General features: G+C 38.1%; 2 protein-coding genes across 2 annotated transcripts in view; both read right to left on the bottom strand.

Annotated features, from left to right (window-relative positions):
* The window catches only part of rars1 (arginyl-tRNA synthetase 1), a 42,004-nt gene extending 34,656 nt beyond the window's left edge, over positions 1 to 7,348 (bottom strand). Inside the window, exons 1-7 of the mRNA XM_047378323.1 lie at positions 7,172 to 7,348; positions 4,300 to 4,434; positions 4,026 to 4,214; positions 3,721 to 3,829; positions 3,064 to 3,164; positions 2,041 to 2,162; positions 1,838 to 1,958 (exon numbers count right to left, since the gene is read on the bottom strand). Coding sequence (XP_047234279.1) covers positions 1,838 to 1,958; positions 2,041 to 2,162; positions 3,064 to 3,164; positions 3,721 to 3,829; positions 4,026 to 4,214; positions 4,300 to 4,434; positions 7,172 to 7,216 — 822 coding nt within the window. The 5' untranslated portion in view covers positions 7,217 to 7,348. The remainder of the gene's footprint in view (positions 1 to 1,837; positions 1,959 to 2,040; positions 2,163 to 3,063; positions 3,165 to 3,720; positions 3,830 to 4,025; positions 4,215 to 4,299; positions 4,435 to 7,171) is intronic.
* An 820-nt stretch (positions 7,349 to 8,168) lies between these two features.
* Positions 8,169 to 15,254, bottom strand: part of wwc1 (WW and C2 domain containing 1) — a 58,052-nt gene continuing 50,966 nt past the window's right edge. Inside the window, exons 20-22 of the mRNA XM_047378322.1 lie at positions 14,369 to 14,599; positions 14,170 to 14,288; positions 8,169 to 12,247 (exon numbers count right to left, since the gene is read on the bottom strand). Of these exons, the coding sequence (XP_047234278.1) occupies positions 12,181 to 12,247; positions 14,170 to 14,288; positions 14,369 to 14,599 (417 nt within the window). The 3' untranslated portion in view covers positions 8,169 to 12,180. The remainder of the gene's footprint in view (positions 12,248 to 14,169; positions 14,289 to 14,368; positions 14,600 to 15,254) is intronic.

Raw genomic sequence — 15,254 nt, 5'->3', positions numbered from 1 at the left:
ATGAAAGCAAATTCTGCATGTCATTCAGAAATCAAGGTGCCAGAGTCTGGAGGAAGACTGGGGAGAAGGAAATGCCAAAATGCCAGAAGTCCAGTGTCAAGTACCCACAGTCAGTGATGGTCTGGGGTGCCGTGTCAGCTGCTGGTGTTGGTCCACTGTGTTTTATCAAGGGCAGGGTCAATGCAGCTAGCTATCAGGAGATTTTGGAACACTTCATGCTTCCATCTGCTGAAAAGCTTTATGGAGATGAAGATTTCATTTTTCAGCACGACCTGGCATCTGCTCACAGTGCCAAAACAACTGGTAAATGGTTTACTGACCATGGTATCACTGTGCTCAATTGGCCTGCCAACTCTCCTGACCTGAACCCCATAGAGAATCTGTGGGATATTGTGAAGAGAACGTTGAGAGACTCAAGACCCAACACTCTGGATGAGCTAAAGGCCGCTATCGAAGCATCCTGGGCCTCCATAAGACCTCAGCAGTGCCACAGGCTGATTGCCTCCATGCCACGCCGCATTGAAGCAGTCATTTCTGCCAAAGGATTCCCGACCAAGTATTGAGTGCATAACTGTACATGATTATTTGAAGGTTGACGTTGTTTGTATTAAAAACACTTTTCTTTTATTGGTCGGATGAAATATGCTAATTTTGTGAGATAGGAATTTTGGGTTTTCATGAGCTGTATGCCAAAATCATCCGTATTAAGACAATAAAAGACCTGAAATATTTCAGTTAATGTGCAATGAATCTAAAATATATGAATGTTAAATTTTCATCATGACATTATGGAAAATAATGAACTTTATCACAATATGCTAATATTTTGAGAAGGACCTGTAGATAATGGATAAATATATATATATATATATATATATATATTTGGATATATAAATAAATTATTTATGGTGTATTTTTACAGCAAGAACAGGAGAGGGCTCACTTATGCTTTATTTAGTTATGTTTGATAAATGGGCGTGTCCAAGTCTGCTTTTCAGTAAAATTCATTGAATGTTTGTGGTCCTTATTACAATAAAATTAAATTAAAAGCCAAAAACATGATCGTTAAAAGATGGATGTTTTCGTTTTGCACCTGAAAATTTCCATTATATGTAAATTTAATTTGCATCTTTTTTTTTTTGTAAAATAAATTGCATGCTGATATTTTTTTCTGCATCAACTACCTGAGTTGACAAACTAAATCTATGCCATTCTTGAACTGAGGTTGAACCTTGTTTCATTCAAATATAGTGTATTCGGTTTGTTGAGTGGGTAAAAATTAAATAAAATATAATATAATAATAATAATGGTAATAATAATAATTAAATGGTGAAATCCAAACCTACCCAAATAAAGAATCACAAAACTGTAATTGTGCAAAACCAGCAAAAAGGTTTCAAAATCCCAATTCAGCCACGAGTCTTGTTTCCATGACATTTTTTTAAATGTTAAAGGTATTTCAGTTACATTAAACATGCAATATTTTAATAAAACAAATTATTGTAGGTCTGAAAAGGGGTCATTTTGCATTAATAAAATAAGGTGTGGAGTTTCCTAACTTTTTCAATAAAATTTCTTTCCATTTCGCTGGTTCCATCGAAGGAGATGTTATTGAAAATCTTGTTCTAGAAAATGACAAAGAAAGTGTCCATCTGCAGCTGGAGGCCAAATTTCTGCCATTCTTGAACTGATGTCAAATGGCCGTGGCAAATGATTTCAAGGGCTGCAAATGGCCCACAGGCCGCACCTTGGACACCTCTAGTAAATTATTTTAGAATATATGAAATAAGCTCCATCTCAAAGTGAGCTGAAATCCAACTGAAAGCATGAACTGACTTTGTAAAAGGCCTGCAGGTCACTGATGGGAGGAGACACGGTCAGGTAGTCTGGAAATGTATCCTGCAGGTGAGCAATCAGCATCCCAAACTGGGTCCCCCAGTCACCGACGTGGTTCAGCCTGCCGACGTAAACAGTGTCACAAATAACAACAACAACAGAGGCTTTTCCAGGAGTCACTGTGATCCAGGCAGTGAGCTGACCTGAGGACGTCGTAGCCCAGAAACTCAAACAGCCGACACATGCTGTCACCGATGATGGTGGAGCGAAGGTGGCCCACGTGCATCTCCTTGGCAATGTTGGGAGAGGAGAAGTCCACGATCACCTGGGCAACGACACAACAAAAAGATGCTGGAGGACGTGAATCTACAGGGCATACTATGCACTGCAGTTCTACGCTCTCGCTCAGATGGACCAGTCTGGTTTTGGTCCTGCTCCTCCAGCTTCATAAATCAACGGTTTTATTGCAGAGATGAAATAGTTAGTGGTGTTGATCATTACCATGGTAAACTTCAGAGTTAAGAACCTAGCACTAAAGCTCTAAAATGAGATTAACATTCACTAATTAATTAATTAGTGAATGTTAATCTCAACAGCTGCCAACCGCAACCCAGTCCCGGATGAAGCAGAAGACGACGAGTACAAGTTGATGAGAGAGTGATGAACTTATAATGCAGATGCTAAATTAACTGATGACTGGTTATTACAATAATCATCTTTATATCGTTATATTTTTATTATGTGGGTAGAGTGTTGTTAAAAACATTTATTTGAATTCGATAAATCAGTTGAGTGTACTTAAAGTCTTAAATATGCCAACGTATTTATTTAATCCCAGCTGAGCTTGATGCAAGTTAACAAAATTATGCAAACGGATTAAAACAAGTTTAGAAATCAATGTTGACCCGTGAAGCGCTTATGGTTCTTATATTGGTGAATCATTTTAATATTGTGATTTTAATGTAAAAAAAACAAGCTAAAATAAGTAGTAAGTGTATTAATAAAATGTCATTAATATTTTTATCTCTGAAGAAATTCGACACACAAGTGTTAAATCTGACTGATCTCCATGTCAGCGTGCGCTTAAAGAAGAACCTTGCTAATGGCAGGAAACTCTACAGTCTCAGATTTATTCACAGGGATCTAAAAAAAGGCCAATCGGTTGCTCCATCCTGCAGAGAGAAATAAAGGAACAGCGAGCGTAAAATACATGTTTGTGGACAAACCTTCTTCCTGCTGGCGAGCGGCGGTGGCTGAACGCCGTTGAGAAGCAGGTTGGTCAGCAGTTTGGACACAAACATCTTCTTTAGATGGACGTTGATGAATCCTAGACGCAGAACAGACAGCAGAGGAAAGATTGGACCAGAACCGAGCAGAAAACACTGGCAGAAGGCTACAGCCACTGATGTTAAAGAGGAGCTCAACGCAACAAAAAGGAGTTTCCTGAGGAGTTAAATTTCTTTTACTATAATAATCTAGTTTACTTTTATTTATTGATTTCATAACCACCATTATTTTATGGAGTTATATAATGTCTGGATAAAAATAAATGGATTTAATTATGTATTAATCAACACAATTTAATAATTGATTATAGAGAATAACATGTATATTAAAATTATTCAGAAAAACTATTGAATTGCTGTTTTTGTTTAGCTCACTCTTTAAACCAAAACTAATTCAAGTTTGAACTTTTGTTCAGAACAAATAAACTGTTTCAAAGCAGATTCAACATGTAACTATTATCTTCTGGGGGAAAAGCTGAGAACATGTGAGAGAGGATCTGTTTAGATGTTTTAAATCCAAAGTGTGTCAGAGGTGGCTTGTCTGAAAGCATTAAACTCAGTCACTGCGAGTTTCTTGTTCTCTGGTGGTGATCCTACCCGGTCCTGCGATCTCCGTCCTCTGGATGAGCTCATTATCCGGCAGGTTTTGGACGATCTTCTCAGCGATTTCCCTCGGGTTGACCCTGGTCCCCTTGGCCTTCAGCATCTGCCACAAAACAGTCAGAGAGGGTTTGGATTTAAAATGATGAGGTTCTAAACTTTGGGACGTCCTGCAATTAACAGTAAAACATGGACAACAACTGGAGAGCGCCGTGTCTTCCACTCTCGGTTGTGATTTGGTGAAGGAGATGTTTGGAAGACAAATTATTGAATGGATAAGAAGGAAACAGGCAGAGACACACCTGAGCCATGGCCATAGCGCTGTTGCACTGGTAATCTCCAAACTTGGCTTGCTGGTTGGGCGTGACGGCCAGCGGCGGGTTGTCCAGCTCAGGGAAGGATGTCCTGATGGCCTCGCCGAAAACATCCTGCAGTCGCTGGATGATGTTCAGCATGGATTTACTGTAGTGTGTCGTCTCCTCCTGAAGACTCTGAACACAGAAACAAGATCACCACAGTGACGAAAACCAAACCCCGCCCGGATGTAGCTAAGCTGGAAGGCGAGCCACCACCCACCCTCTTCATGACGTTGAGGCGGTACTTCAGTCTGGCGTTTTCCTCCTGCAGCTCCTCCAGGCGCTGCGATGGCCCGAGGTTCTGGTGCTTCTCAAGACTCTCGATCTCTGCAGACAAACTCTGGATCGCCAGCTCCTTTAAAAACAAAAAGATAGAAGAAGAAGAAAGAACCAAATCAAAACACTTCTTGCTCTAAACCTTTGAAACATCCAGCTTTAGAATCACGACCACAAACATGAATGTCTTTTATTAGGATGTTGGGGGCAGAAAAACACATGTAATGCATAAATGTAAAGGTGGAAGGAAAATGATACGTAGTTTTTACAAATTAAAAGAGTATAACAGGTTTTTCTTCCAGGATTTTCCTTTGAATGAAGGCCAAAGAGTTAATGTAATCCAGGTGTAAACTTTTCAAGAAAAAACTTTAGCTTTCCTTCCATTAAGGGAAAAACATCATTGCATATATTACCGCCCTGCTCTGACATCACATCGTCATGTGACAGTGGAAGGCCAATGAATAGGCTATATAGTCAGGAAGTAGTAGCTGCCATTAGCCTAGTACCTCATTCATTTCTATAGGGTAGCTTAGCCTAGCCGACTCCATCTATATTGTATGGAGCAGTTAGCCTTGGATATTAACGCCACTTTCTCCAAATATTTTTAATTTAAAGAAGTTTATATTACTGCCCAAAGTTTATAACATTGATACATATTTTGAGGTATTTAAAAACTTAGTTTCGAATGCTATTTGCCTATTTTGGATTAATGTATTTATGCTATGCACCCAAAATGCATTTGTGTGAATAGCATGCATTACTCTTTATTGGAAATTAATTTTTGATACTATTGATTAATAATGAATGTGAACCAGACATTATTTATAAGGAAGGTTATTTTTTGAACTAGTATGCTGTACAATATTTGATTCTTTTTGATGTATTCATTGTAATACAATTTTGTATTATTTATTTGTGATGGTTATGATGGATTACGTGCACATGGATTTATACTGGTCCTGTTTTTATAAAGGCCAGGTAGTGATGGCGAGCTAGGAACCTACTGCTAAGGCAAGAAAACCTGAAGCTCTACTCAGCCCAGAATTCATCTGTTGAACATCACCTGCTCTGATTGGGCCGGTAGGACGCTTCACAGCCACCATTTTAAGTCACTGTCCCTTTGCAACTCATTACTCACGGCCTTTCTACATAAACTCTGAAGATGTATCCCTCTGTTGTTGAACTTCTTGGACTGCTGGGCCGTTGAACTGGATGTTGCATGTGGCACATACTGCTGCTTGGACTTGGATTTCTCTTGAACTTGTGACTTGAAAGAATATGCATAAGTCTTATTAGATTTTGAACTGATGAACTGTGATTTAAGGTTTGAATGGCCATTTGTTTTGATATCTTGTGTGTCTCTGTTATGTTGTTTTCCTACACAATATATGGTACCAACTACAAAAAATCAATTGCTGGTGTTCAGTCTCTTACTCCGTTCCTAGAGTCAACCTTTGGGAATCTTCTGTTTGTAGCCTAAGATTGAGTAAAGCACAGGTAACATTAATGTTTGCCCTAATCTGACTAGAGCACCACCTTTCACGTGTTTGCTTTGTCCCCTTCTTTGCTTGTTGCAAACCGCAATAAAGATCGAATTTAATAGTTGCCTTGTCAAGAGATACTCCTACCTGAGCTGTGGATCTCTGCAGCTCCTCCACAGCACCCCTGAGCTGCTTCTCTGATTAATGCTCTACTTACCCAACCATAACCTTTTTCATTTCAGATGATAAACTGAACAGTGCTCTGTGAGATGTTCCAAGCTTGTTTTGGTCCATCACATAAAATGTAACTAAAATACTTAAAAATGTGTAGCTGTGACGTAGCAAAATGTTTGAAGTGTTGTTCATTTACAACATACTTTAGTCATAACTTATAACAATTCACCCGAACAAAGGAGATGAACTTTAGATCCTTTATTAATACCAACAAAGGAGCGCCTGAAACCAAAAGTGCTTTTCTCTTGTCAGTGTTTGGAACAATCAGATAACGAGCATTTTAATTAAGTTATTGTCTCAACCTTTGAAATATGAACACTGATTTTGTCAGCTTCATCGCTATTTAGGCAAGTTGTAATAATTAACATGCATTTCAAGTCACCATAAGAAAATAATTAGGTGTCAGAATAAAGCTTACAAAAATATTTAATAATGTAGTATTTTTATGGTCAGAAAACAAAATATTTGTATCGATATTATTAGAAAAGGAAAAGCTGGTATTATACTGTTGGTTTAAAAAAAAGCCTTAAACAAAACCCCCTCCATTATTTTATGTTTTTAATTATCTTCTGCCTTTTAAATCCAGCTTTTACTTTACATACAAAGGTTAGTTTCTCTTTTATCAACCAGATGGCGCCAAGGGCCTTCCAATAAAAACTGACCAACTTGAAAAAGAAAGAAATAACTCCAGTTTTTAATACAACTTAAATGATATACTGATTTTGAACCCCATTCATTTCAGGTTAAATCTAAATATCCGCTAAGATTTAGTTTTGTGACACTGCAGAACTTTTTATTTTTCCACTACGTCCCATGTACAACGCTTAATAAAAGAGAAAGAAAGTTTAATTTTTCACTAAAAACACCATTATATATGAGGGCAACAAGACGAATTCAGAATTAGATTTAACTACTTCTAAAATGTAAATGACGTGCTTCATTAAGCACTACTTTCTGAATACAAACAAGGAAATCTTTGAATTTTAGTTTTTTTGTATAGAGTTTGGCGCAGCGCTGAGTTGCCCCTCAGTCCAACGCTCCGCTGAAGCTTTTTGCTGCGCTGCTAACATTAGCAACTCCCGTCACAAACCAGCGGCTCACCTGGTGCTGCAGCCGGGCTGTGTACTCGGTCACTGGGTCTCCCATCTCTTTAAAACGCCGAGGAGGGGAAAAAAACAACTCCGCTGTCAGCTGGAAGCTCAATCTCGTGGCTGATGAAACAAACTGCAGGAGGACGAATTTCAGGACTTCGTTGTTTATTGGAGGTTGGTTACATCTGCGCAGCGCCACCTGCTGTACCGGAATGAGAATGAGCAAAGCTGGCTTTGTGTCTCTGAGACAGCAAGATAAATAAATCTGTAAAAAACATGTCATCAGAAATATTCACAGCTTAAAAAATATTCCATTTTAATAATAGAATATATTCGAATCATTATACTGGTTGTTTCACCCTTTCATCACTATGAATGTTGGCCCACTCTGCTTTGCAGATTCTATTTCGTCACATTAGGTTTTGCACGAAGGGTCTATTTAAGGCCATGTCACAGTATCTTGATGTAATTTAAGTCCAGACTTTGACTAGGCCACTCAAAAAAAAAAAAAAAAAACGGCTGAAAAGCATCTCAAAAAGCAACACATCATGCCCTGATTTAAAGAAATTCAACAACACATAAAGTCCACTACTTTTATCATGCTGGAAAGGGTTTGGGTCTCCAGTAAACCACAGTGAGAACCATTTTTCACAAATGGAGAAAACATGGAACAGTGGTGAACCTTCCCAGGAGTGGTAAACCTACCAGTACCGCAGGCCTCACCTGCCTCATGATAAAACAACCAACAACTGGGTATACATGGCATCAATGACAGTTCCACATTTAACAATAAAACATCTTGACGATCCCCAAGACTTTAGGTAAAAAAAAAATGTTAACAGCTGTTCAGAAAAAGATCATACAAGACCACTTTTAAAGATAACAGAACCTGGCCTTCACCTGAGAAATAGAAAACTGAGAAAAGAAACAACAAAAACATGATCTTTTTAAATCTCTAACAGCTAGTAATTTCTAACCATTAATTAAAAACACAAGAAATCAAACTATAAGATCAGAACTTTTTTATTTTTTTTGTGAAACTACAAAACATACCGTTTGTGTTTTGTCTGCCGTCTTTGTTTTCTTGTGCTGGTGAAATATTTACAACTCTTGTCGACAGTTACAGTGTCTGAGAATAAAATTCACAGCTTTTTGGGACTTTTGATAAAAGAACACAAGAGGAGAAAAAAAAAAGCACACCTAAATCACAAAAGTGCAATAAATACACGTCGTACGTTCGTCATAGCCGTCAGCAAACACGTCACCTGGTTCATCAGCAGTCGTAACACGGATTCATTCGAAAACAAAACCATAATCAAACGAGAATAAGAAAAAAGGTGGAATTCCACACAGACTACATGATTTACTGTGATTCCTTGGAAAGGTCTACGTTCCTTCATCCCGGTTCGGTGAACATCAGTCTGCTTAATGTTCATAGGTTCATCTATCTGCTCCACCAGACTGATCACACTCAGAAAACAAATGTTTCTACATCGCTTCTGACCAAGCAGAAAATTAAAGACAGAAAAAACTAAAAGGTTGGAGTTTATGCCACAGTGTTCAATGAGGAAGATGGTGACTGAGCGCTGAGTCTGATTCCTGATCCTAAACCTTTCTTCTTGTAGGGATAAGCTCCTGTTTTCCTGTGAAGATTTCAGAATGGGAGATCAGATCATCCTTTAACCTTTAACCCGTGGGTCCACACCAAGGAGCACGATCATGAGATTTAAAGTGGTTTATGTCTCTTTGGTGAGTCCAAACTTGCCTCCTACTGTGGCTACCAAATGCTTGCTGGTTAAAGGGAGGGTTTGTGCTTTTTCAAAGCAGCGTTCTGTAAAGTAGTTATTAGTGGGTGACCTGCATGAGTTTTACTGAAGTCAGACTGAAGTCAGTTTGCAGAAAAGGAGAGAAACTCTCTGAAGATCCAACTAGTCGGGATTGGTCCTTTAACAGAGAGGTTCTAGTCACTTAAAACGACTCAAACTCAGACGTTTCAAACCAAAGTGTGCCAGTGTTGTATTATCAATCCATCCATCCATCTATCCAATATTTCTTTTACAGTAAATTATAATGTGCTCTAGTTACCAACATGTATTATAGTTGCACCTTTTTTCTAACAAATGCACGTAGCACCAGACACTTTATACCATGTACTGTATGCTACTGCATCATTTGACTCTTGCTGTTTGCATGAATGAATGCATTAACTCTATTGGTAAAACTTTACCTGTTTAGTGATCACATAAAAATTAGCTGTCTTGTTAACTCCACCATATTTACATACATCTGTACCTCTTACTGATATTTATTAATGTGCATGTCCCTTTCAAATAAATAAACAAAATTCAATAAATCAATTTTCCATCCATCCATACATGCATCCAGAACCCCTTAGCTGGCTCTTTTTGAGGCTCCACTCATATTGATATTAATTTAAAGTTTGAGTTGTTTTATGTAGCTGCGAGCTTCTGTCCAGTATGAGAATCTTTCCACAAATACTCCAGTTAAGCTTTTGCTACTGCAGAAGAGGTGTTGGAAAGGTCATCGGTCATTACTGATAACTACTTTTAAGAACCCCACAACAACAACAACAAAAAGGTACTGAACTATCCCTTTAAGTATTGTGTAAACAGTAAAACAGGCGACCACTGAGCAGGTCGAAAAACTGTAACGACTTGGGCTGTAAAAGCAAAACAGTCTGAAAGAGATGCAGTAAACAGGCGTTTAAGGGTTCATTTAAAACTCTCCGTGAGGGCCAGAAAAAAAGGTGATATGTTTAATATGTTGGTGCAAAACATTTTTACTTCCTGTTATAAGACACGTCAGAGTGACTTTGATATGCACATAAATACTCCAGTTACAACAGGGAAACACAGGTGGATGAAGCCGAAAACTAAGACTGATGAAATGGGATCAAAACGAAACCAGTCGGAAAGAAAAGACGGGTCTTTAAAAAGAAACTTTCGTCTCTATACTGGCTGACTGGAAGATTTTTTTTCTGTTGTGAACAAACATACAATCAGTAGGAATTCACAGTCATCAAAAATACATTTGATCTTCACTTCCTGCATGTTTCAACAATCAACGATCATCCAGCGACAGGAAAAGGCTTCTAGGACTTTTCATATTCCAAAAAGTTTCCTTTTCTGTGTTTTTTCTCCTAAGGTTTTATAAAGTGCAGACTATCCAATAAACTACCTGAGTGTTAATGAGTTAATGTTGTTTCTACACTTTGCTGAGCTGGTTAGAGGTAATTAAATTAACAAGATGCTCGTATTCCTACTGAGTGTCTGTAAAGTACGGCTAAATTCTGATTTTCCTTTCCGAGACGTTGTGTAAAGTTCTACAATCATCTTAAATGTTGAGCAAACCACTTGTTTTAGTCAAACTGCAGTTTTTACTGAAGAAACGAGAGTTTTAATCCTTATGATTTTTGCAACACCTGTGGTCAAACATGGAAACTACAAGTGTTTGAGCGGTTACTACATTTACCCAAACCTGGGATTCAAATACTTCTTGATTTCATTTGTAAAGTACAGAAAAATGCTGCTTTCATTGAATATTTTCTAGGACCTGTGTTTAAATGCTGGTAGAATTGTTTTAATCTTAAAAGTTTAAAAAAAATCAACTCCATTTGTTTAGACCTCAAACTGCTTCAGTTTTCTACTGAAGAAACGACAGCTGTAATCCTTGAGTTCTGGCGACACCTCTGGTCAGTGGTGGTAATTACAAGATTTGTCAAATCAAATGACGTTTTTATTTAAACACGATCATCTAATTTTACTGCCTTCATTGAATAAATCCAGGATTTGTCTACAAACAAGATAAATTTTTACTCCCTTCTTGAATATGTAAACAATCAATCGGCTCTAATCTAATCTTCTTTATATCCATTTGGATCTAAAACTGCATGATATAGATTCTACTTAAGGAACAAAAGCTGTAATCGACACCTATGGAAAACAGTGATAGCTGCACAGTTCTGAGCTTATTCATCAAGTGCCGTTTCACCTTATAGTCTAGATTTAATTTATTACTTGTTTATTTATCTGATGTTGTTGCTTTTCTTACTTCCTTACATTTTAGAGATGAGTCGCTGCTCTGAATACGGCCACCACCTGTGTGCCGGGTAGCTCAGCAGGTGAAGCAGCTGTCCTGCCTGTCTAATAAATACAAATAAGGACCACGAATGCAGCACCATTTTAGAATCTGTCTGTGTTTAACACATTGCCTGTTTATAAAGGTTCTCATAGACAAAAACATTCGGAAAACATTCAGACCTCAACTGGATTTAACCTGAAAATCCTTTTTGGTCCAGCACTGCTCAGCACCAGTTCTTTTGTTTTCCACCAACTCTGGCACCTTAAACTGGCTCTATTTGCAGTTTTGGGGAAGAAAACAAGTAAGTTTAGGAAGAACAATCTTAAGGATTAAAACTCTTGTTAGGCTTGAACAAGCTGCAACAACTTTAACTGACAAAAGGCTTTTAGACACATATTATCATACATAGAGATGTTTTCTTCATGTCTGCAGCAAACAATTATTAAAACTGTAAAGAAACACTGTCTGTGCGTGTGTGTTTGCATATACAATTCTCCATTGCTCTAAAAATGGTGAATATGAAATATTTTTCAGTTTTGTTTTGATTCATCACCATGAACTAAACTCTAGTACCATTGTTGATTTACTTTTGTGCTATTTATGTACATTATTTGTGTGAGTTTAATATAAAAGTCTGAGATTTTTTTTTAAGCTGGAATGACTTGAAACAACTAAAAAACAGCTGGTTAGTAACAGAAACAAAACAGCGGATAAAGATGAACGGACTCCAGCAGAGCCACCTTACATTTACAGAGACTATCCACATAAGAAATGCTGAGCTGCTTTAAAATGTGTTTCTTCGCCGTTTTGAGTGTTTTTATTGTGTCCAATATGTTTAACTGTTCATGACACCAGCGTCTTGCTGCACGGTAGCAGCAGGCTCACACGGTGAAGGGGGAAATACTTTCAAACGCGTCTCTACACGTCGTCGGCCGGCAGGTCGGGGATGCTGGTCTTCGCTCGTGTGAAGAACGCCATCTTCTCTCTGAAAGTTAAACAGCAAACAGAGAACATCACGGTTAAAGAGTAGATTCTCAATTTCTGATTATATCCATAATCTGTCAAAGGCTGAATAAATGCAATATATGAATAAGTCAGCCACAACTTCTGCTTATACGCTGCTGGGAAACCTTCATGTGTTCCAATATTAAGCTACACCCCATACATACCAGGCAGCCAGACCTGACCACCACCAACGTCCGTCCCCCATCAGCAGCTGTTGATGCTGCCTGATGTTCTGAAGCTTTATAAAGGCAATAATTACAGTATTTGAATTCAACAAGTTTAAATAAAGACTGTTAATAATGCCACCTGCTTGTAATATGTTGCAGCTGCCACAAGGTGGCACAATGTCCCAGCTGCTGTGTCTGTTAATTTATAACATTATTTAAACTGACAAAACAAAATATATTAAAATACATAATACATAAACATATTTTTATATTATATAATGGATATCAAGATATACAATAAATATGCATTATAAATCATTACATTTATTATATTGTATCTATTAAAATATTGATACTGGATCTATTATTATTAAAGGTTTTATTTAAAGTCTGTTTTTAATTATTGTTTTTTTTTTTACTTGAGCAAAGTTTGTGCACAAATAAATCTAAACAACTTCTCAACCTGTAGCGATAAGTCTTTGTGCTTGAAAAATCCTGAACATTTCAACTGAAAAACAAACCAATTTGTCATAAATCTGTAATTAAAAAGGTAAAACAACCTGGCTGCATACGTGTGCACAAACTTCGATTAAAACTTTGTTAAAGCACCTTCTAAATAAATGTAGCATTCAGGCTTTACTTCATACCTGTCAGTTATTTGAATCTGAATAACTGTAAATAAAGCTCAGCTGTACAGGTAAGATTTATCCTGACATCCGCATCCTTTTGCCAAAACCACAGTTAGCAGAGAGGCTACAAAGGGTTCAATGGATCTCAGTGTACAAAGGTATCAGTCAGGGGGGGGTACAAAAGAAAACGGGTATAATTATTGTAATAAACATATCTCACAAACAGTGGGTCATTAAATGCAGCAATGAAACTGGTAGTTCATACATTAGTCTCATCAAAATACATATTTCTGCTGAGTGTGGAAGCTTTATCTGAACGGTAATACTGCTGTCTAATCAAGGAGCCTGAACTGCATCCTTTCCAGAAAACAAGAGGAATACATTTAAAAATATATTTATAATAAGAATTAAAACTTTATCTTTTTAGTTTTCGCACTAATATTAAGTGAAAAAAGCATAAATAAAAGACAACTGGAAAGACAAAAAGAAGCAAAGAAGGATATGAAGTAAAGAAAGGATGGAAGGAAGGAAAGAGAGGGAGGTGGACAAGGAAGGAAGAAGAGTAGGAGACGAGCAAAAGGGGAGGCAAGAAGGAAGGCCACAACATTCAGACCAGGGCTTTTCAAAGTGTGGGGCACGCCTCCCCTAGGGGGCGCCAGAGTTCAAACCAGAACCAGACCTCCAGTTCGAAATCATGATCTACGAAAGCTTGGGGACGTAAATCTAATAATACAGCAACTTTTGTTTTCTGAACGAGTTTGCATTAATCCGTGGGTTTTATCACTGACTCAAAAACCAAAACAATAAGTGAGTTGAACTAAAACGTGAGTTTTGATGTGGCAAATCAAAGATAAAGGAGCTACATTAAAAAACTATAATTTTGTCTTTGAGATATAAAACAAGGAATAAGTCCAGAAATTCAAATGGTTTTCCATATTCAGCTTTCTTTGATGCCAGATAGACTTGGAAAAGTGTTACATCGATTTCCAGGCTGTTCATGCCTGTGTCGGAAACTTGATCTGAACATCGGTATCGACCAGGAAAAGCCTGATCATTTCTACTCTCCATGCACAGATTCAATTAGGTAACTGGGACCAATCTCCTACCTGAAGGTCTGGACCTCAGAGACTTCCTTTTGACTCAGTCCTCTGATCTTGTGGACGTCCTTTGCTGCTGCCTTCATCATCTTCTCCATCCGTTTCTCCTGCAGTTGCTCCTCTCGAGTCTAAAACAGGGAAGAAACAGACCCTGAACCTTGTTCTTCTCTCATTGGGGCCATTCTCTCTCTTTGGCTGATTTGTTTACCTGTTTCTCAGCCTGTTTGAGGAGGAGCCGGAAGCGTTCGTCCTCTTGGACCCAGTCGGGCAGCTCCCTCTGCCCCTGCTGCCTCGCCTTCTCCAGCTGCGTCTTCAGCTCCCGCAGAACCCGCAGTTCCTGTGCCAGCCGGGACTGCCGTGTCCGAGACACCTGCAGGTCCAGCTCCAGGTCCAGGGAGGTGCGAAGGAGACCGTCAAGACCTTTTACCTGCACAGGGGGCTGCAGAGAGGACAGACAGGAATCCTTAAAGGTTAATTGGGTCAACAAAGCGTCTTCACGTGAGCTCACATATTATCAAAGCTGAACATCAGGTCTGAGGTGTTAGAAAGTTCTCTAGATGCTCACAACTACCTCAATTTGTCTGCAAATAATTTGTCACTTGTAAGTTTCTCAAGGACAGAAACCAGGACCGGATTAATTATGAGCCTGGACATGTCAGAGTCACATCAAATATTCAAAACGTTATAAATTATTTAGAACTATTTCACTGGGAGACACCGAGTGGCTTTAAGTGTTTAAAAAAAGACCAAACAGGCTCTTTATCCCCATCACCAGGAACTTTTAGTGGTCAGCAAATGTGAGAGTTTAACATTATAAATAAAGTGAACAAGTACCGAGGATGGCGATGGCAGAAGGTATAAATACAATAGGAGAAGTCGTATCACTGAGACAGAACATAAAACAACACCAAGATCCAACAAAAGGCCTGGTTTTCACATGTAAATGCTGACAAATATCTAAAAATCTAAGTAAAAAATAAATAAATAAATAAAGATAAAAAGGCTCCCAGGAACAGACAATGTTGTTTTTATGTTTACATCAAAAAATACCTAAAGAAAATATAATAAAAAGCCCTATTCAACTACTTCCAACA

The sequence above is a fragment of the Girardinichthys multiradiatus genome, chromosome 11 (assembly GCF_021462225.1).
Source record: "Girardinichthys multiradiatus isolate DD_20200921_A chromosome 11, DD_fGirMul_XY1, whole genome shotgun sequence".
NCBI lineage: Eukaryota > Metazoa > Chordata > Actinopteri > Cyprinodontiformes > Goodeidae > Girardinichthys > Girardinichthys multiradiatus.
The sequence above is the reverse complement of the archived record's forward strand: the minus strand, read 5'-3'. Positions and strand labels throughout refer to the sequence as shown.